At 36.2% G+C, this 22,101-nt stretch overlaps 3 protein-coding genes across 6 annotated transcripts; 1 reads left to right on the top strand and 2 right to left on the bottom strand.

Annotated features, from left to right (window-relative positions):
* Positions 1–206: 206 nt before the first annotated feature.
* LOC149743271 (bifunctional arginine demethylase and lysyl-hydroxylase JMJD6-like) lies at positions 207–4,037 on the top strand. The gene is made up of 7 exons (XM_089875894.1): positions 207–557; positions 1,055–1,205; positions 1,830–1,958; positions 2,288–2,418; positions 2,599–2,734; positions 2,995–3,127; positions 3,757–4,037. The coding sequence occupies exons 1-7, from the start codon at positions 295–297 to the stop codon at positions 3,840–3,842; spliced, it is 1,029 nt and encodes a 342-aa protein (XP_089732020.1). The 5' UTR covers positions 207–294; the 3' UTR covers positions 3,843–4,037.
* Positions 4,038–4,436: 399 nt separating this feature from the next.
* On the bottom strand, positions 4,437–6,047 carry LOC149743270 (tolloid-like protein 1). Its single transcript, XM_089875901.1, has one exon. It carries the CDS (start codon positions 5,597–5,599, stop codon positions 4,658–4,660), a length of 942 nt encoding a protein of 313 aa, XP_089732027.1. The 5' UTR covers positions 5,600–6,047; the 3' UTR covers positions 4,437–4,657.
* Positions 6,048–6,473: 426 nt separating this feature from the next.
* LOC149743269 (sodium- and chloride-dependent GABA transporter 2-like) lies at positions 6,474–20,743 on the bottom strand. 4 transcript variants are annotated; one of them, XR_016384764.1, is made up of 16 exons: positions 20,422–20,743; positions 19,504–19,610; positions 18,886–19,016; positions 18,440–18,566; positions 18,069–18,165; positions 17,712–17,844; positions 16,875–17,009; positions 16,251–16,354; positions 15,712–15,836; positions 15,358–15,470; positions 15,021–15,158; positions 14,355–14,558; positions 13,412–13,552; positions 12,535–12,702; positions 11,362–11,489; positions 10,546–10,686 (listed from the first exon to the last, which is right to left on the bottom strand). XR_016384764.1 is itself a non-coding variant. In XM_089875872.1 (15 exons), exons 1-15 carry the CDS (start codon positions 20,445–20,447, stop codon positions 11,904–11,906), a joined length of 1,851 nt encoding a protein of 616 aa, XP_089731998.1. In that variant the 5' UTR covers positions 20,448–20,734; the 3' UTR covers positions 11,771–11,903. The 4 variants fall into 4 exon arrangements, 3 of the variants coding, with proteins under 3 accessions (XP_089731997.1, XP_089731998.1, XP_089731999.1); XM_089875872.1 differs by lacking the exons at positions 10,546–10,686; positions 11,362–11,489 and adding an exon at positions 11,771–12,005 and having other exon boundaries at positions 20,422–20,734; XM_089875873.1 differs by lacking the exons at positions 10,546–10,686; positions 11,362–11,489; positions 18,440–18,566 and adding an exon at positions 11,771–12,005 and having other exon boundaries at positions 20,422–20,718.
* Positions 20,744–22,101: the final 1,358 nt, after the last annotated feature.

The raw sequence follows: 22,101 nt of genomic DNA, 5'->3' as shown, positions 1-22,101 counted from the left end.
AAACTCGGAAAGAGCGTCAATTAAAATCGTGGCTGTTGCGTTCTTTAACTTGCACATGATAAACAACTGATACTTGCAGTACTTGAAACAACGCTTACTATACTACATAGCATTCGCTGCACATTAGAAATACGAACAGCAAAGTGGCATGGAGTACGTTAGAGCTCTCAAATGCCGGTTCTGGGAAACTCTTGCTATATCCGGCATACGAGTATAATCTGAAAATCCGTTGTAGATGAATTGTAACTGCGTGTCACACGTACACAATTCAGTAATCAGCTGTTTCATTCCGTTATGGAAATAGAACCTAAAGAAATAACGAAAAAGGACTTTTACAGTCTAATACAGAAAGCGCAGAACGAGCTTGGAATACGAGACGAAGACGTTGTTCAGTTGCCAATAGTCAGACAGATCAAACACGAAGGCAAAAACTTTAAAGCACGCAATGCAGCGCTTCTGTATGCTGGAATTGTATTCTTTATCGTGGTGGGGCTGCCGTCGTCACTGTATTTGACCATTATAAAAGAAACTAGTTTTGGGAACGCAACTGTACAAGCGTAAGTTTCTTAATCTGTTTATTTTCGTATATACGTTTACAGCAGTAACACATAAATGTCATTTTATACCGAAACAGAACGTTTTGGACTCAACTGATCAGCATGTGTTTTGTGCCGAAGCCTGCATCATATATAGAGTTATGCACTTTTATGTAGTTTACTGAACATTCTATGTGTATTCTATGATGTGGGTTCTTTGAACCAGCATTTTTTAAACTAAGGTAATTTTACCCCTGGCAGTAAATCCTTGGAATTTAGAGGGTAAATGAGCTACCAATAAAAATCTAGAACAGTTGAAGGTACAGAAAAGTTGTGCCAATTGTAGTACTTTACAAGACATTTTAATGAATGAGCGCCATATTACATATTGGGGGTAAATCTGATAAGCATCTTTGTTAAAAGGGTAAAGCATACAAAAAGGTTTAAGAACCACTACTTTAAATATAATGGCATTGAATCGACACTTTGTATATATTCTGATGCAAACTGTTGTGCAGATACATGGACTACTATGAAGCCACCGGAGACCGCGAGTTAAGATGTTTATCGTTCATGCCGTACCCAGTTTTGTATTTTACTAGACCCCCTATCAACTGTAGCGAGTGTGTGAATGTTAAAGATATCAAGTACGCTTCTAATTTGAGCCAGGTATGTATAGTAAGGGTCAGTGCTTAATGTATGGATACATATAACTTATATTCGTCCTCACGTGAATGAAGAACGCCAGATGTTATAACATGTGTGTTCTGTTTCATATACACTTTATACCCGATTACGAGTTTGAACATAGTTATGCAACTTTGTGGTAACTTATCTTTTTAAGTTTTTTTTTTAATTTTAAGTGTCTAGCTCTATGACACACATGCCGACAATTGTAGCATCTTTGAAACTGATTTAATGATAATAAGCTCGTCCCAATAGTTAATTTTTTTGCTTTTCTTTGTAAAAAAGAGAGCAGTTGTATAGTCCCATTTTCGCTAAATTGGAAACTGGGGGAAAAATATTTAAATTTATTTAAACGTCATTAACTTTGTTTTGCTGTTTGGTTGACAACGTTTAAGGAAACATTTATCCCAATCTGAAATGCGATAAAATTGAATATTCCTAACTCTGTTGACCATGACTTGCTCATGTTATTTTAGTTCGCTATTTCGCCGTACTGTTTCCGGACATTTAATAACTAGTTCCAGTGTTAGGTCTCGAAAGCATATGACATCAAACATTCGGTTTTATTCACATGTATTCGGCTGCTAAATTAAATCATTTGCACAGGAGGAATTCTTAGATCTATACGCATTTAGTATGCAACCAATCCTTGTAAAAGATGGCCAACGAAATTGGACTGCTAAAAATGCATTTAGTTACGATTACTTCAAAGGTATATACTCTCCAGGATCAAAGGTAATTTAAAGTGACATAACGAACGCTTCTTGTTGTTACGTTAGCATGTTGTCCGTTCCGGACTATACCTTATAGTTGCGTGGGGTAAGATGGGATATCTTTAGCACATTATATCACTTGTTTCCTAATCGCGTTTTAAGCAATTACCAACGCTCGTTTGGAGTCGTGAGGCTACGGTTGTATGATGCCTTAAATATTTTTGGTTGCCACGGATTGGGACGATAAAGGAGAATGAAATTATGTACCATCTTAACCCAGCCTTCTTGCTGTGTGGAAAATGTATTTTTATGTCAATTTACCAAGTGGTAATTATTTTATTTTCCTTGTAGGCACTTGAAAAAACAGATAAAGATTGCCAGTTTTTTCCCTATCAAACAGCTAATGTTAATAATATGGCTGATTTTGTTAACATGTCAGCCGAAAGAGCCGCTGGAAAAACTGAGCCGTATTATTGTGGCTGGTAAGCGAGAATTAGTTTTGGCGAGTATATTAGCTCTATTTCCACTGAAAACACGGAGTTGTTAAGTTATTTCCTTGTTGCTTTGAAAAATATATACACAAACAAAAATATATGTACATAAAAACATACGCTAAAAATTATAAAAAAATTGGTTACAAATAAAAAGTCCAACATTTTAAGGAGTAATTGTGACGGTAAAGCTGCAAACGAGCTAAGACAACACTACAAGCGACCCTACTTTCTTTCTCCCGAGCTAGATCACAGCAAAATTGATTGGGTCTTCATGGGATTAAAGGGTTTCGGAGCCGAATTGCATGTAAATATGCCAAGACACAATACCAGACAGTCTTATCTCACTGACTTTGATAATGAATGAATGAATGAATGAATGAATGAATGATGAATGAATGAATGAATGAATGAATGAATGAATAAATGAATGAATGAATGAATGAATGAATGAATGAATGAATGAATGAATGAATGAATGAATAAATGTAACTTATTTACCCTTGCACGTCGAGGCAAGAAAAATGCTTATAACACGGGCGTTCCAAAATGTCGTTGTCTTTTTAGATTGACAATGTTGGAACAACATCGTGGCAAGCACAAATAAAGGGCACGAAAAAGTGGGTGTTGGAGGCCCCACCAGAGTGCTATGGAACCTGCATACCAAGAATGGAAGTAATTGTCGAACCTGGAGATATCAGTGAGTAATAGTGTAAAGATCATCATACATCCAACACGTTTAAACACTCCTATTTGGATGTGGTGATAATATGAGAAGTATAATTGATGTATAAACAGAAAGCACGTAATACAAAATTAGTTACAATGGAACTTATATAACTGCATTCCACATCAGATCATGTATACACACAACTAACTATCATACAGTAAAGTACGTCACGAGAGTTCTATATGGCGTTGACACAGTGGCTATTATATATACAGCAATATAGGGTTGAGCTCCTTTAGCAAATCATATCTAAGTATTTAAAAACGGTCTATAGAGAATTGTGCGCATAAGGCTTTATACTTCTTTGAATGTCCTTTGTTTACTACCAAATTGGACTAGAAAATAAAATGAAAGAATGCCCATTTTTCCCATTCATGGCAGGTTGGGGTAAGATAATTTCTGAATTCATTCTCTTTTATCGTTTGTTGGTTATTAAAGAAAGGTATAAAGAATTATACATCTTATCCTCGTAACTCTAAAAGAACGCTGTTAATTGTTATACAATAACAGTAATACCGTGCGTCTGTTATCCATCTTTTTTCGGCCTAATACATTACTTTTTATAAGACATTTTGATATACTAGTAAACTTTATTACAGTTGTGTTGGACACAAACAAATGGTTTCATGCAACGGAGATTCTTGGGAATGAGACAAGTATTGTGATCGGTTCGGAATATTATTAACTTACACTTGTTGTAATTGGTTGCCCAAAACGAAACAGAATATAGAAACAACTTTTGTGATTGTTTTATTAAATTGAATATATTTTATTGGTTAGGCGATAAAGGGTATGTTCTTTGTATATAATTTCTTGCAAAAACATTTTTTTTCAAATGAGTATATATGGTGCTTGTAAATACATGATGTCATTTAACAGATTTGATGGTATTATTATTATATATAGAGGGTGGGGGGAGACGGGACACCGTTAGCAAACCATCCAAATATTCTGGCCGTGTTTTAAACAAATAACAGCTGTTGGGAGTCGTGAGGATACGGTTTTATATTTCTTTCAATGTTATTTGATTACTATTAAATGAGATAAAACAAAATAAAACGGTGTCCCATCTTCCCCTACAGTACTATGTAGCTTATAAGGTGTAATTGTAACTTGCTTTATCTTCGCGTGACCGGAAAACGACATCGTTATAACACGGATGTTTTGTTTCCCAGCTCGTGCAAGTTTTCGAGTTACCCTACTTTGTTGATTAATTTGGGGGATATTTTCATTTTTAAATACAGCGGAATATTTGGAAAACCCATTAGTGACAGCTGGGTCGGAGCATTTGCCGGTAAGTGTCTCTTCCAAGAACACATTGGCCTACAAATGTAGCAGCGACAAGCATTGAACCCATTACCTATGGGTAGAGGTAGGCGCTTGTTGGCCACTGCGCCGAAAAGGTAGAATAAGAATTCGGTTCGTATGAATACAAACAATATTAAATATAACGCCAGACCTCGACTATACAATTGCGACTGTCGCATCAAATAAGAAAATTTATTTATCTTTATTTCTTTTCGACGCTTCAATTTGGCTTACAGATTCAAAGTAAACCTTAAAACCCGACCGCGCCAAAACAGGGTCAGAATGAAAAAGTAAAAACATATCACACGAAGACGAATAAACGGTTTCAGAATAATATTGGCCAGTCCATGATGCTATTAAAGGAGAGTTATTAGAAGGACCGTCGTATACGTTTAGGAAATCAAATACATCTTCAACGTTAAAGTCTGAAACTGAAAGTTTAATAACGTTGTAGTTGTTTGGAATCCTGATCTGCCAGGTGCAGCTTAAATCATCGGCGTAGTTTTCAGGATAGTTAGGTGATGATATGTAACCTGAAGGTGAATATATATAATCACCCCCGTTACACGCTTTATCGGAAATTGCTGTTGTTGACACAACGGTCGGGGCTGTAGTTTTCTGAGGATAGACATTGGTGTAGTTAACCCTGAAACCCTTCTCTTGGCCGTAATCATCGGTTTCTAGTACAACGAACATGGTGCTAGTAGATGAACAATATGTAGTAGGAAAATACATGGCACCAGTTAATGCAGCTAGAAGCGGAGAATTTGTTGAAGGTCCATCATACAGATATAAGTAATCATGGCTGTATTGCAACTGGCGGTCGATGACTGTGAGGTTGACAATGTAGCCTTGATATGGCATTTGGATTAACCATGTACAATATAGCTTGTTGTCGTAGTAATTCGGATAGTTTGGCGAAGTAAAATTTCCAGAGAAAAAGCTTAGGCTTTCACCGCCCTGGCAAGCCGTAACTTTACTAATGGGTTTGGGATTAGCGAACGGGCTATGCCTATCTGAAACCACTTGCGCTGGCTTGTGGTGGATGCCATTCGAGTTCTCTTCAGCAACTGTCTGTTGTGACAAGGTGGTCAAAAATAAGAAAAAAAGTAGCTGTGTTTTCCTTCCTAACATTTTGTCAATAAAGCTCTGAATAAAACTTGAAAAATGAAATGCGTTTTACGGAAAATAATACACAAAATACCTTGCGCTAATTGGCCTTATTAAACGCGTTGGTTGCGTATAGCTTTTTAAATACTTAAGAGGATGAGCTCAGTCCCATGGACTAGACCTCATTAGACAAGCTTATATATGTGTTGCTCGTGTTTGTCTAAAAGGTCATGAGAAAAAAGCATATGTTATCTGCTAGACTGGCGTGAGACAGCAAAACAAGTTTTTCAGATGGGCCCTACATACCGTTGTAAGCCTAGATTATATCTATGGTATATATCGGCCTATACAAACATTCTTACGCGGTTTTCGTATATATTAGGTTGGGGTAAGATGGAAACAATTTCATTCTATTTTCTAGTTCTTTTTGGTAGTAAACGAAGAATTATAAAATCGTATCCTCACGACTCCTATAAACTGTAGATTAATTACTTAAAACACGATCAGAGTATTTGGATATTACGTGCTAAAGATGTCCAATCTTACCCCTATACCTTATATAAATAGTTAGATAGGGAAAGATGGGACACATTTTTATTCTATTTTCTTGTTTTATTTGGTAATAAACAAATTCATTCTGCTGCCGCTGGTGACCAATGAAAAACATCAGTGTTGAAAACTTTTATAATGTACCTAGGAACATTTTACAATATAGGTGCTTAAAATGCAAACACAGTTTTTGAGGGGTTATTATAGTGGGCGCAAATGTTCTTATATGACGAAACAGTGCCACTGTTTTGTAATTAGGGCAGGCGAATTATGACGACGAAGCATGTTTTCGTGCACTTTCAGGTTCATTTTCGATACAAACGCCCGAGTTCTTGTTTTTTTAAAAAAAAAAAAACAGTAATAGGAAAGATGCAACGACAATTATACAAGCGTATAGTTCATGATTGGTACAAGTACAGCTGTAAGTTTATTAACGTATGAAGAACACAAATCACCATAACACCCGTTGCACAAATATACGTGAAAAATACAGACAATTAAACAAAAACTAAATTACATTCTTTTTTAGCTTTAGCACATATATAGCATATCAGTATAATTAATATAAAATTTTTATGTCACGCCATTAAAAAGACCTTGTTACGTAAAAAGCAAAGTAATTAAATTGAACGTGAATGACACACCGTAACAGTATCACCAACAACACAGTTTGATTCTCACTTTAAATATAAAGGTTTATCCTGATCCTTCACCTGAAGCTTCAGAAGGACTGGCATAATCAAAGGAAAGAGAAAACCCGTTTGAGGATACTGAAGAGTCCGTATGGAACTGCAAGAACATATGATACGACGAGGAATAAACTTTTTCACCAGAGTTCACATTCCCTGTCCACATTGTGAGCAACGCATAGTTATCAGAACTGCCATCGTACACTTTTAGATAGTCATAGTTGTACTCCAAATTAAAATCTGAGATAGTAAGCTTAACGACGTAGTAGTAATAGGGAATTGTGATTTGCCAGGAACAGTCGAGATAATCATAATAGTTTCCAGGATAGTTAGGTGAGTATATGTGGCCTGAATAAGAGTTTATGTATTCACCACCGTTGCAAGCTTGATCGGTTGTAATTGCAGCTGTGGTTGCTGGTTGCTGAGGGTATGTGTAAGTGTAAAAAGCTTGAAAACCATTATCTTGGCCAGAAGAACTTGTGCTCAAACGTACATACATATCTCTTCCGGTTGAATAATACATCAACGGGTAATAATAAGAACCTGTTAAGTATGTCAGCAGCGGAGAATTTATTGATGATCCATCGTAAATATATAAATAATCACTGTTGTACTGCAGCTGTAAGTCGGTAATGGTAAGGTTGACAGCGTAAGAGTAAGAAGGCATTTGAATGTGCCATGTACAATACAAGTCGTTGTCGTAGTAGCTGGGATAGTTAGGGGACGTAAAGCTTCCTGAATAACTGTTCAAGAATTCACCACCGTTACAAGCCTGAATATTTGCACCCGGTTGAGGGTACGAGTTTGTAAAGTAAAGCTGAAAGCCTTGATGAGTCACACTATGGTCTGTGTATAGTTGAAGAAACATGTCACGGGAAGAAGAGTAAAGTGCTTCGCCTTGTGTATGATTACCAGTCCAGCTTGCAAGCTGTGCATAACTGGAGGAAGGGCCATCGTAGACATACAGATAGTCGTAGTTTGGTTCCAATTGGAAAGCCTGAACAGTGAGCTTCACAACATAGTAGGTACTTGGAATTCTAACTTGCCAGGAACAACTCAATTCGTTGTAATAGTTTCCAGGATAGTTAGGTGTGTATATGTAACCTGAATAAGAGTATATATAATCACCACCGTTGCAAGCTTGAACGGTTGTGTTCTGACTCTGCTGTGTCACGATTTCGTTGACAGCTGTGGTTGCTGGTTGCTGATGGTATGTGTAAGTGTAAAAAGCTTGAAAACCGTTATCTTGGCCAGAAGAACTTGTGCTCAAACGTACATACATATCTCTGCCGGTTGAATAATACATCAACGGGTAATAATAAGAACCTGTTAAGTATATCAGCAGCGGAGAATTTATTGATGGTCCATCATAAATATATAAATAATCACTGTTGTACTGCAGCTGTAAGTAGGTAATGGTAAGGTTGACAGCGTAAGAGTAAGAAGGCATTTGAATGTGCCATGTACAATACAAGTTGTTGTTGTAGTAGCTCGGGTAGTTAGGGGACGAAAAGCTTCCTGAATAACTGTTTAAGAATTCACCACCGTTACAAGCCTGAATATTACTACCAGGTTGAGGCGTAGTAGATTGAGGGTACGAGTTTGCAAAGTAAAGCTGAAAGCCTTTATCAGGTACAACGTAGTCTGTGTATAGTTGAAGAAACATGTCACGGGAAGAAGAGTAAAGTTCTTCGCCTTGTGTATGAATACCAGTCCAGCTTGCAAGCTGTGCATAACTGGAGGAAGAACCATCGTAGACATACAGAAAGTCGTAGTTTGGTTCCAATTGGAAAGCTTCAACAGTGAGCTTCACAACATAGTAGGCACTTGGAATTCTAACTTGCCAGGAACAACTCAAACTATTGTAATAGTTTCCAGGATAGTTAGGTGATGATATGTAACCTGAATAAGAGTATATATAATCACCACCGTTGCAAGCTGTGGGAAGTGCTGATGCTGTGGTAACGTCATTTGATTCTGTAGTAGGGTTATTAGTTTGTTGTGCATAGGAATAAGTATAGGTAAGTTGAAAGCCGCTGTAGGTGCTGCCGTAAGAATCAGTGGTAAGAAGTAAAAACATATCGGTACCAGATGAATAGTATGTTGGATTAGAATGTATCACACCGGTTAATTGTGCGATCATAGGATAATACGATGATGAGCCATCGTATACCCTTAGGTAATCATAGCTTTGAAGATGAAGGTCCTGTACAGTCATGCTCACAACGTATGAATAATATGGTATTCTTATATGCCATGAGCAATACAAGTTATCATAATAGCTGTAGGGATAGTTCGGAGACGATATACTGCCTGAATATGAGTATAAGTAATCACCACCGTTACAAGCTGTAACGTTAGGCTGAGTTGGGTAAACATCAGTTGTAGTGCTGGGTGGTTCGTAAGTAGGTACGGTGTTCCCACTCATTGTAACAGTTGCTGCGAATCCACGAGAAGTAAAAGAACAATCTGATGCAAGGTGTAAGTAAATACTATTCGTGGTTGTTTGGATAACTATAGACTCGTTAGAGAGTTGACCCGTTAGAACAGAAATAACTTGGCCGTTTTTAGAAACGCCATCATAAATTGTAAGCCTATCACAACATTCTTCAATATCGAGATCGGTAACATGCAGGGTGACGGTCTCATCATCTGGCACTCTTACCCACCATGCCAAATCGGCATTATTGGGGTAGTTATTTGGGTAATTTGGGGAAAATACCTCACCAAATAGGTTTTCTGCAGTCGAACCGTACATGTCTAGTACCACAGCAGCTCTGTTAAGAACCTTTTCACCGGAGGCCAATTTGTCCGCGATTGATTCCGTGTATTCGAGATTAAAAGTCATTTTCTTTTCTCCTTTGATGTGAACGTTGACTGATTCGGATTGTAACTCGCTATTGCGATCAACTGAAAACAGATAATAACTTATTGTACACCATTCGTGTCATGCATCGCATAGGTTTTGTTGAAAGTATAGTAGGGTGGGGAAAGATGGGACTGTTTTTCATCCTATTTTCTCGTCCGATTTGGTAGTAAACAAAGAACATTCAAAGAATTATAAAACTGTATCCTCACGACTCCCATAGATCGTTTTTAAATGTTTGAAACGCAATCAGAATATTTCGATATTATGTGCTAAATGTGTCCCATCTTCCCCACCCTACCATATGTTTTGTAATTAAAATACAGTACCGTGGGGCTAGTTGGGACACCTTTAGCACATAATATCCAAGTATCCTGATCTTGTTTAAACAACTAACAACGGTCTGTAAGAGCCGTGAGGATACGGTTTTATAATTCTTTGTGTGTCCTTTATATAACACTAAACGGGACGAGAAAATCGAATAAAATAGTGTCCCGTCTCCCCACACCCCACTATACAAAAAAAAGGAAGAGCAAAAAATGCACACAGCATGCGGAACATCTATTTTACTCGTTACAATTCTGTGAACATACAAAAACTCAACAAGCGAGATCTGGGCAAAAAATGTTTACTTGTCGATTATGGCATTTTTCGGTGTTTAGTCAAATAAAAGATATATAAAGCCGTTTTATGGTTTTAATTTTTTGCATAAAAATGTTGTGAAAACATTTATACTGTATTATAATTATTTTACCTGGTAGTGGACGAGGTATATACACAGCAGCATTGTGATCTTCTAACTTCGCCTTCTCGAAAACCTCTCGCGCCTCCTTGTGGTCGACCTTCTTGCCTCTGTAAGAGACTCCTTCCGTGTTCATCGAAAATGACAAAGCTTCTGCAGTGTCTGAAAGATAGGCATGGTACCCAACATCGTTTGCTGAGCTGCCCATATTCTGAATTGTTATTTTGATCGATTGGTCGTTAGGGTCACGACCGGTAGTATTCACCTGATAAAATACACGGGGTTAGGAATATATAATAAGCAACGTTTAAAATAATACTCACAACGGTAGGCAACCACAGAGAATGTTAAATGGATTAAATGCATACGGGCTATACCCGCTGCATTGAACTGCAGTTTTAGTCTTTTCAGAAAAAACGTAGGCCTATAGTCATCACTCTGGGCCTAAATGGGTGTTCGTGTAACCAAGGCCGACTAGAGATATATATACGCTTAATAAACAAAGTTATTTCCAATAATTTATACGAGATCAGTCTTCATTGAAGTAAATCGGATGATATATGTATATAGTAGAGTGGGGGAAATTGGTTAATTTTTATTTTCTCGTCCCATTTGGTAGTAAAAATGGAACATTTAAAAAAATATAAAACCTTACGACTATCATAGGGCATAGACCACTATTGATTGTTTAAAACGCGATTAAAATGTGTGGATATTATGCCCTTTAAAAGCCTAAAGGTGGCTGTACAAAGTATCCGGAATTCGTCCGTTTTGTCTGTTTTGTCCGGGTTTCGCTGCCGCATGCGGTACTCGGTAATGGGTTTGCATACGACTTCGCATGCCGGATACTGTGTCCAGCCACCTTAAAGGTATTACATTTCCCTCTCCTACTACACTATTCATTAAAATAATAATCTTTTAACATTGCATTGAAACTTACCATCTCATACACCGGTTCTGGAAATAACCCGACGACATACGCTTCTTCAACGCTTGTGGCTTGGTGTGACAGACCCGCCAGAGTAAATAAAAGCAATAGTATTAGCTGGAACATTTTCACAGTAGAACCTGAAAATTTGTGCTTATTGTAATGCAAGTATGTTCTATAGAGCTATATACACTAACCTGCTTAAATTGTTGAAAAAACTGAGCTGCATGCGTGCGTTTATATATTAACGAGCTGTTTCGTCTGGAATCATGAGAGTCAAGACACATGTTTTTTTATCTTTTATGAGAAACGAATGTTTCAAATTATAATTAGAAACTTGACGCCACATCGGCGTGGGACAGGATTGGAACTTTTCAGATGGTTCCCATCTGTCGTTCAAATAAACCGAAAAGAGTCAACATTTGCATATTATACGTAGTTCGGTTTATTCAATGGACTTCCTACGAGTGTGATCACATTTATTATCATGATATCGGTTGCACGTGAAGACGCTTAAAAATAAGGTGGGGACGTGTCACGCCATTTGCTCTTGTTTAGACATCAGATTGGGCTTTCAATTTCTGTATTTCATTTTCAACTTTTACTTCTCCTTCATAACTTTGCTCAAAGCCCCACTTGATGCCTTGTTTAAATCTCTGTTGGTACAAACGTTACTGAGTGGTGATACCACATGTTCGATTGAGTGAAATAGCGGTTAAAGTGCCCACCGCTTAACAAGAGGAAAAGTCTATATTTTACTATAGAGATGGCACCCTCGTTTGCGTGTTTTCTAACATTTAACTGTCACTGCTACAACCGAGTGGTCACTGATAAGCTGTCCACGTTGTCAACCATAGAGAAAAGCCATATTTATAATCAAGTATTGCTAACATCAGTAACATGCGGGGTAAGCCGTTAACGGACGCGAAGATTAGAAGACTCTTTTATGGTTATAGTAGAGTGGGGTAAGATAGGACACCTTTTCATACCAATCTTGACCACATTTGGTAGTACACAAAACCATTCAAAGAATAACAAAACTGTATCCGCACGACTCCCATAAATCGTTGTGATTGTTTAAAACAGGATCAAGATATTTGGATATCATGTGCTAAAGGTCCCTCGGTAAAAAATCCAAACTGCTTGACACCTTACACAACACAAACTTAACATAAACAAACTTACTTTTGATAAAGAACCTTTACCATTTACCATAACATAACAAGCAACGCCGGGTATCCATAAAATAGATAAAAGAGAAAGCATCCAACCAATACCATTCGCCCACCATGGGTAAACATATTCACCAACTTTAAATGGTTCCCATTTGATGCAATAGAATATCAGAATTGCCTGGATAAACAACAGTAAGACTTAGGGCAATATTAGTATATTATGAAAGCAAATATTCTACTACTATAATTACAATGGAATTAATAATATTCCTATAGTAGGTTGGGGGAAGATGGGACACCTTTTCATTCTATTTTCTCGCCCAATTTGGTAGTAAACAAAGAAAATGCAAAGAATTATAGATTCGTATTTTTACGACTCCCATAGACCGTTGTTAATTGTTTAAAACACGATCAGGATATTTAAATATCATGTGCTAAAGGTGTCCCATCTTCCCCCACCCTACTGTATGATTAATATTTTGGTAAAAAATGACGCATTTTCGTATCTAGGTTGGGTGCCACATTTTTTTAACTGACACTCTTTCCCAGACTTTTTTTCCACAGCGTGTTTTAACAACTGTTGTTTTGCTGTTGATTCTCTTCGTACTTTAAATAACATGATCTTTGCTATCGTTTTTTAAAAAAAAGATAAATAAAAATGATGTTATTTTAGGTTTCACACTTTCTGTTGTTTTAGGTTCGGTAAAACAGTTGTGGTATTTCAGTTCTATAGTAGGTTGGGGGTAGAAGTGACACTTTTAGCCACTTATATTTAAATGTCATAATTCTGTTATAAACGATTAGCAGCGGTCTATGGGAGTCGTAAGGTTACGGTTTTATAATTATTTAAATGTTCTTTGTTAACCACCAAATGGGACACCATTTACCATAACATAACAAGCAACGCCGGGTATCCATAAAATAGATGAAAGAGAAAGCATCCAACCAATACCATTCGCCCACCATGGATAAACATATTCACCAACTTTAAGTGGTTCCCATTTGATGCAATAGAATATCAGAATTGCCTGGATAAACAACAGTAAGACTTAGAGCAATAGTAGTATATTATGAAAGGAAATATTCTACTACTATAATTACAATAAAATTAGTATTATTCATATAGTAGGTTGGGGGAAGATGGGACACCTTTTCATTCTATTTTCTCGCCCAATTTGGTAGTAAACAAAGAAAATGCAAAGAATTATAGATTCGTATTTTTACGACTCCCATAGACCGTTGTTAATTGTTTAAAACACGATCAGGATATTTAAATATCATGTGCTAAAGGTGTCCCATCTTCCCCCACCCTACTGTATGATTAATATTTTGGTAAAAAATGACGCATTTTCGTATCTAGGTTGGGTGCCACATTTTTTAACTGACACTCTTTCCCAGACTTTTTTTCCACAGCGTGTTTTAACAACTGTTGTTTGGCTGTTGATTCTCTTCGTACTTTAAATAACATGATCTTTGCTATCGTTTAAAAAAAAGATAAATAAAAATGATGTTATGTTAGGTTTCACACTTTCTGTTGTTTTAGGTTCGGTAAAACAGTTGTGGTATTTCAGTTCTATAGTAGGTTGGGGGTAGAAGTGACACTTTTAGCCACTTATATTTAAATGTCATAATTCTGTTATAAACGATTAGCAGCGGTCTATGGGAGTCGTAAGGATACGGTTTTATAATTATTTAAATGTTCTTTGTTAACCACCAAATGGGACGAGAAAAGAGAATAAAAAGAAGTCTTATCTTACCCCACCCTACTATACCATAATATGTTTCTATTACCCAGTGGCGCGCAATTGAAAAAGAAAATGTTAAACGTACCGTTGTTGCAGCTGGTATTACAAATTTGTAGCAGTATTTGTAATATATAGAAGGGGTGCTGCCGGTCATGTATTTAAAGTCGATTGCAAATTTATCAGCGTTCCAGAACCAACCAACTGAAATGGACTCCCAAAGAGCTAACCACAGAAGACAAATGCCAGCGCCCCCGTAAGAGTTCACTAATTCGAATATGTATAGAGATTTCTGTAAGGTAAAGTTGATATTCGATTATTATGGGATTATGTGGCGGATGTAAAACTTCTAAAAGCGGTGGTTTATACTAAAATACTAAATGAATGAAAATAGTAAGGTGGGGGGGAAACGGGACAGTAGCATATAATATTTAAATATTTTGATTGCGTTTAAAACAATTAACGACGGTTTATGGGAGTCGTGAGAATGCCGTTTTGGGATTTTTTGAATGTTCTTTGTTGGCTATAAATTGGGATGGGAAAATAGAATAAAAGGTGTCCCACCTTCCCCCACCTACTATATATGAACCATTTTTGAAACAAACTGTAGGTGATGTTTAACGACTCACACACTAATGTCACAACGGGATAAAATGGCGCATGACGGGGTAAGATGGTCCAGGGTGGGGTAAGATGGCTATTTTTAATTCAATTTCGATTTTACTTAAAAAACACTGGACAACATACAAGTTACCTGGTTAAGAAACATGAAGCAGGAAAAGTAAAGTGATGCAGTAAGTGCTGCGCCGGTCAGCAAACGATTTTTAGTGTTTGAAACAGAAATGGGAAAAGCATCTCCAATAACAACCATCAGCCCTTCAAACTCACCAAACTTTAAAAATGTAAAATTTAAATTTTAAAAACGTAAAACTTTCAACTTTACTTTGTGTTTGGATAGATATAGCAGGTGATTTTTAACGAAAGAGTTACAAGTTAAGGAAATATTTTAAACTTAATATGCTATAAAATGATTTAGATTACTTTTATATACATTTATTAGAAATAAAAACAACAGTCTGAAATGAACTTACCGCACTGTCGATGCAAATAAGATAAAACATAAAGAAGAACAAAACGGACCAAAGTTGGGGAATAGGCAACAAACTTAACCCATAGGGATAAACTTGAAAAACAAGTCCAGGACCTGAAAATAAATCAGTAATTTATTGGTTTGCGAGTGTAAATACTTCTTTAACGTTATGGTATAATTAAGGCGCAAAATGTTTCAAAATACGTATATTTTCAGACTTTTTCAATAAAATCATAAAACTGCCACCATTTTTTACTTTTCTGCCAACAGCGATTGCGTGCTTTTATGAAACAGCCACGAGGGCTTGTCTTTTTTCCTTAACCGTTTTAATCGCTATACTAAGAAAACTACTTACCTGAACTGATAACATTTATAATATCCACTTTATTAACATGGGCAATATGTCCAAGAAAACTAAACGTTATCAACCCCATGAATATTGATGTGAGACACCCGGCTGGTATAACGAAAATTGCTTGTCTGGAAATAAAACGCAAATAGTATTTAAGCTTTTGAATTAAAAGTTCTATATATATAGTAGGGTGGGGGGATAATGGAACACCTTTTCATTTTATTTTCTCGTCCCATTTGGTACTAAACAAAGTAAATTTAAATAATTATAAAAGCGTGTCCTCGTGACTCTCATATATAGAGTATTGTTAATTGTTTAAAACACGATCGGGACATTACGTACGTGCTAAAAGTGTCTCATCTTACCCCACGGTACTACAGTATAATACTTTAAAAAATGTTACAGCCTAATACAATTTGTCCAAATTTTAAAGTTCAAATTGTAATTACAATTAAAATACATGCAACAAACTGCAATATGTTAGAGTCCATAACATCAAATATTTTTGGGCGCGTTAGAATATATTATCAAGCAATACAAACTTATAGAAATTGTTGCGACGACGATTGAAGCTTCCAAATGCTGTCAATCCAGAGTAACACACACCCACTGTGTAAAGCGCCTGTGATGCTGCTTCAACCCAAACCTGAAAGGTATTTTATATGAATGAATGAATGAATGAATGAATGAATGAATAAACGAATGAACGGATGAACGGATGAACGAATGAATGTAACTTGCTTTATCCCCGCGTTGCCAGAAACGACAGCCGTTATAACACGAGGTGTTCTGTTTCATACACCTCGTGCCAGCTTACGATTTACCATAGTTCAGGACCAGGTTAGTATTTTTTATATATATGTGGGGTAAGATGAAACATGTTTTCATTCTCGTTTCATTTGAAATTAAAAACAAAGAGGAAAAAAACAAAGAAAATGTACAGAACTATATAACTGCAGCACCGCGACCATAAAGAGTGTTTATAACCTTATTTAAAATTAGTTCGGAAATATAAGATTTCTAGGTATCAAGTATACTATTACTAACGATATCCCATCGTACCCCACATTTCTATATTTTAATTCATTCGATTCTACCTATATCTTTTAAAACATATATTTCAGGCCTTAAATAAATTTCTTAGTATAAAGATCGGACATAATTACCTGGGGTGAGAGAAGGCGTTCGAAATCTGGGACAAAAAGTTTCCTCATCCCATTCGAAGCACCTTCTAATGTAGCTCCTCTTACGAAAAGCACGCAGAGTATGACGTATGGAAAAGTGGCAGTGAAGTAAACAACCTGAATATTAAAATAAATAGCATTCACACGACATGTAAACTTCTTTGTATATTACTTTGTTTATGCAACTTTGTAGCAAAGCTAGTTACCCTACAACATATATAACAGCGTTGACCATTGTATGTGGACGAAAAGTTTGATGAAGTAACTTATTTATATAGGTTTAACAAACCAAAACAAATAATAAACGATATAGTAGGATAAGGGAAGATGGGACACCTTTTCATTTTTTTTCTCGTCCCATTTGGTAGTAAACAAAGAAAATTCAAAGAATTATAAAACTGTATCACGACTCCCATAGATCGCTGTCAACACGACCAGGATATTTGGATATTATGTGCTAAAGGTGTCCTATCTTACCCCACAGTACTATAATATATTACAACCTAAAGTTTAAGATACAAAATATAACTTATTTATGCAGGTTTAACAAACTAAAACGATAAATATCTCTAAACAAATAATAAACGATAATGCATCACAACCTAAAATAAGCGATACACCACATAGTAACTTCTACAGTACAACTAGAGTTACTAGACTAAACTGGTAGGCGCAAAACGCGACCTAACAAAAACGTTAATTACTCGGCGCGTGCTGCATGAATACGAAGCGCCGGTTTTTTTCAAGGCAAAACTTGGTAGCTAGTGAAATACTGCCGCAAAAAGTTTGGACTTCCACAGGGCATAACCAGTAACTTGCCTTTCCGCTGGTCTTTACTCCTTTTGCTATGCATCCATATATCGTTATAAAAGACGCCAAAGAACATAAGAGCATTTGCCAGTTGAAATTCTCGTTGTATGGGTTACCATTAGAAAGTCTCAGAACGTAGTTTCTATAGTTTAAAATTCAAGTTAACTTATTTTCTGTTATTTGGTACGTATATCCTTTTAAAATAAATTGGGGTTTATTCATTTTTTAAAATATGTTCGGAACTGCAACATATTATGTGCTGAACCACGGCGTACTAGAGATATCTCTAGTAGGTCATGGCTGAACATGAAGAACAATGGACCTAGCTGCTATAACTTTGATATATACGTAAACAAATTGCTTTACCTCCAAAATTGTACTTGTGGCAATGAATCTTGCAGAAAGACGGTTCTATTCGTAATATTTACACCCACTCTACACGATTCTGTATTCCATTCGTTATCTGTAAACGAAACTTGAACAATTTTCCCATTCTAAAATTTCAGAACACGTCGCTGCGTCTCAATAATAATCATTCTTTTCTTAACATTCTTGTCTGCTGCGTATTGCACCACAGTGGTAAACGTAATAAAAGACAATGTTACGTCACACCCCTTTGACTTCACACCGTTTTTGAATCACTTACGGCAAATGTACATAACAACAAACGAAAACAGTGTATATTAGTATACGCATATATGTCAACATAGACAGCAGTCTGCTGCATAAAGTCTTACCACAGGTTCCCCACGGCAGAGGCCCGGTCGTAAATGAATGACCAAGGTATAATATTCCCCAAGACATTGTCCACATGAATGGTATCATGCCTAACACCGAGATAAATACAGTGGCGTAACCGATTCCCTATAAGTTGAATAAATGTAATGAACGAATGTAACTTGCTTCATCCTCGCGTGGCCGGAAAACGACAGTTGTTTTATAACACGCGGGTGTTTTGTTTCATATACTTCGTGCCAGCTTTTACTAATCTTACCACGAATGTATAACTTCTCGGGTATAACTTTTTTTTTCTTATTGCTGACAATTTAGACAGCACATTGTAGTTATACCGCTGAGTTGGAACAATTTCCGTTCAGTGTTTTTCCTCTCAAAAACATATGTCCACAATAGTAACACACAGCCAGCAGAAAAAGCGTAAAATGAAAATCAATGACGTCAAAACCTTCATGATTGGCAATCTTTCCATTGCAGCCACTCTCCCCTTCCGCGTAAATTGGCCAAGTCCAACTTCGAACATGTACAGTGGTAAGGTTATAAAGCATGTGGAGATTACATACGGTATCAAAAATGCCCCTGCAATTAGTTTGTATCAGAGTTGGCATACTTCATAAAAATGACAATCCATACTGTTTTTTTTTCATATCCTGATGTACCGAAAAAAAATGGTACGTCAAATTATGCTAATCATATGTTTTACTTTGATGCATATCAGATAGTCGAAAATGATATTCGCAAATTTTCACCGAGTATGTATTAAAAAGATTGTAAATATGTTTTTTCCGCGCGGTATTAGCCGATCATCTAAACATAGGTTGACAAGCCTGACATATTTTTAGCAAATTCGTTTGGTCAGTCACGGCCTAGAGATATAGGGCCTGTATAAACAAAATAAACACAAAATAACGGCATGGGTGCTTTACTACAATAAAGTTCGGTGTGTCAAACAAAATTCCGTTTTTGAAGCTGACATGGTAAGAAACAAATCAGCAGTTATGCCAATGTAACGTCGCAGTTTCCAGTATCTATTAGTTTAAATTTATATGTCTATATATATATATACCTCCACCGTTTTTGAAGCAAAGAGATGAAAATCTCCACAAGTTTCCAGCGCCAACGACGTACCCCAACAGGCTCAATATAAATTCTGCTGGTTTGGCCCATCCCGAACTGGAAATTAATAAACTATATTTTGCAACAACAGTGCAGCATTTTCAACATATAATATGGTGGAAATTTGGGACACCGTTTCATTCTATTTTTCGTTATATTAGGCAGTAAACAAAAACATTCAACGAATTCTGAAGCTATATGCTCACGAGTCCTATAGGCATATAGGCCGTTGTTAAATTTAAAACAACAGCTGCTTGAATAAAGTAGGCCTACTAAAGATGCGCGCCATCTTACTCCACAATACGGTATTACTATATAGTTTAATTATACGGCTCTTTTAAACCAGAGTCGTTTAAACACCGAGTAGTCCAACTGCTGTCTATGTGTGTCCAAAATAGAGCAAAAGTGGTGACTTTGACAAAGGGTTTAAACGAACTTGTTAAGTTTTGTTTGTGTTTTCCTATTGTGGGAAGGTGTAAAACAGCTTCTATTTACCTTACCAAACATTTTTTAGAACCCAAATTTGGACCCAAATTGCCGTTCAATTTGTCTTATAGGCCTATACGTAACAATGGGTTGGACTACTCGGTATTTCTATGGCTCTGTTTTAAACTAGGATATATTATATCTATAAGCTCCATAAAACCTTGTGGTTATACTAATTCTAAGTTCATAACTGGAAGACGATACAAATGCATACTATTGCATACTGTAGCGGTGATTTACAGTTGCTGAATACGGCTCTTAATTATTATTATTTTAATTGTTGAGCATTATGCAAAATTTTGATAACTTTTATCTATAAACCATTTTCTACCATTATCTATACCATCAATTTCATATATAAGATACTACCCTAAATGCTCACTGTTGTTGGTTGCTTTGCATTTCCATTTTACATACATTCGAGTTAACAACTAAACAAGAGAGCAAGGCTCTAATGAGTAAGCACGTATTAAACTAATTTGCGAAATCTTAAGAAAATTATTTTACTACAATTACAACAGTCGGCTAAGCTCGATTGAAGCAAACCAAACACTAACAGAGCGATTTTCAGTCGCCATTGGTGACTGTGGAGCAGTAGGTAGAATTTGTTTATAAATTTATAGTATATTGGGGAAGATGGGACACTTAAGCACATATTGCCCTATATTACCAAATTCAAAATAAATGTTTTTTTGGGTGATACCACAAATTAGAATTAGCATTCCTTTATTAATTGATAACAATTAAAAAAATATATATCATAAAACATGAGAAGTTATCAAGCGATTCGCAAAACGGATAAAATTTTACAAATTCGAAAACACGACAGGACAGTATAAAACCATTGTTAATTTTGATTTATAGGTGAATATATTAATAGGAATGCACGTAAATAAACATTAAAATTTAACTTCCTTTCGTCTTTGGGTTTATATGTTTATACGCTTTGAGTTAGAATTTGCAATTTACTAAAAGTATCGTATACCTAGACAAATGCGTGCATAACACTACAGCTAACAATGCCACAACAGAATATACAGCTCCTCATTACAGCTAACAAAATGTTGCTTCTTAATGCGACTGACACCGGAAAAGGAAAATCGTTAAGGAAAGCGATGCCGGAAAATAAGATGTTAATAAGAAACACTGCGAGGGTGTATAGTATACAGTTTATTTTGACAGCTATCAACCCACCATAATTATAATGTAAGAAACCGGCGACCAGCATGAGCACGCTATGTGTAAAGTCATACTATTTCTGTTTTTTATGTGGTCTAAATACTTTTTAACGTCGAATATGTGATTTAATAACGAGGACCGTAGCGCTATAATATAGTAGGTTAAGGTAAGACGGGACATCTTTTCATTCTATTTTCTTGTCCCCTTAGGTAGTAAACAAAGAACATTCAAAGAATTATAAAACCGTATCCTTACGACTCCCATATGTATTGTTATTTGTTAAAAATGCGATCAGTATATTCGGAAATTTTGTTTAGTGGTGTCCCATCTTCACCCACAGTACTATATCATTTGCTCCGTTCTAAGTGTAATTAGAAATGCTGCATATACGAGCCTTCTCCGTCAAATAGTTGATACTTTTGCGTCGCTAAAATGCACGGGGATCGATTTTGCGTACCGAAATAAAGTTAAAGGGGCGATAAACAACGAAAAGCAACATACACAATTATGATTTTTTTCATTTTACTAAAACAATCGTATAACTAGAAACTGCGTACGTAACACTACAGCTCTAACAATGCCACAGCAGAATATACAGCCGCTCATTGTAACTATTATGTTGCTTCTCAATGCGACTGACACCGAAAGGAAGGAAAGAGTTGAGGAAACGATGCCAGAAAATAAATGATGGTAATAAGAAACACTGCGATGGTGTATAAACAGTTAACATTAACGGTTTTAAATCACAATGATCATAATGTAAAGAACCGGCGAGCAGCATAAGTACCATATGTATATTCAACTGTTATATGTATTATGCAAAATTTTGATGACCAGATCAGTAAATCTATACGAACTATTAAACCGTTACGGTATATATACT

The sequence above is a fragment of the Ciona robusta genome, chromosome 1 (genome assembly GCF_009617815.1).
Source record: "Ciona robusta chromosome 1, ASM961781v2".
Classification (NCBI taxonomy): Eukaryota; Metazoa; Chordata; class Ascidiacea; order Phlebobranchia; family Cionidae; genus Ciona; species Ciona robusta.
This window is presented reverse-complemented; position numbering and strand designations above follow the sequence as displayed.

Coding starts and splice junctions, on each gene's coding strand:
- LOC149743271 (XM_089875894.1), top strand. CDS start 295: ATGGAAATAGAACCTAAAGAAATAACGAAAAAGGACTTTTACAGTCTA. Junction 2,419..2,598: donor GAGCCGTATTATTGTGGCTG/GTAAGCGAGAAT, acceptor CAACATTTTAAG/GAGTAATTGTGACGGTAAAG. Junction 3,128..3,756: donor TGTCGAACCTGGAGATATCA/GTGAGTAATAGT, acceptor ACTTTATTACAG/TTGTGTTGGACACAAACAAA.
- LOC149743270 (XM_089875901.1), bottom strand. CDS start 5,599: ATGTTAGGAAGGAAAACACAGCTACTTTTTTTCTTATTTTTGACCACC.
- LOC149743269 (XM_089875871.1), bottom strand. CDS start 11,475: ATGTTCCAGCTAATACTATTGCTTTTATTTACTCTGGCGGGTCTGTCA. Junction 10,687..11,361: donor CAGAACCGGTGTATGAGATG/GTAAGTTTCAAT, acceptor GTATTTTATCAG/GTGAATACTACCGGTCGTGA. Junction 9,724..10,433: donor TATACCTCGTCCACTACCAG/GTAAAATAATTA, acceptor ATCTGTTTTCAG/TTGATCGCAATAGCGAGTTA.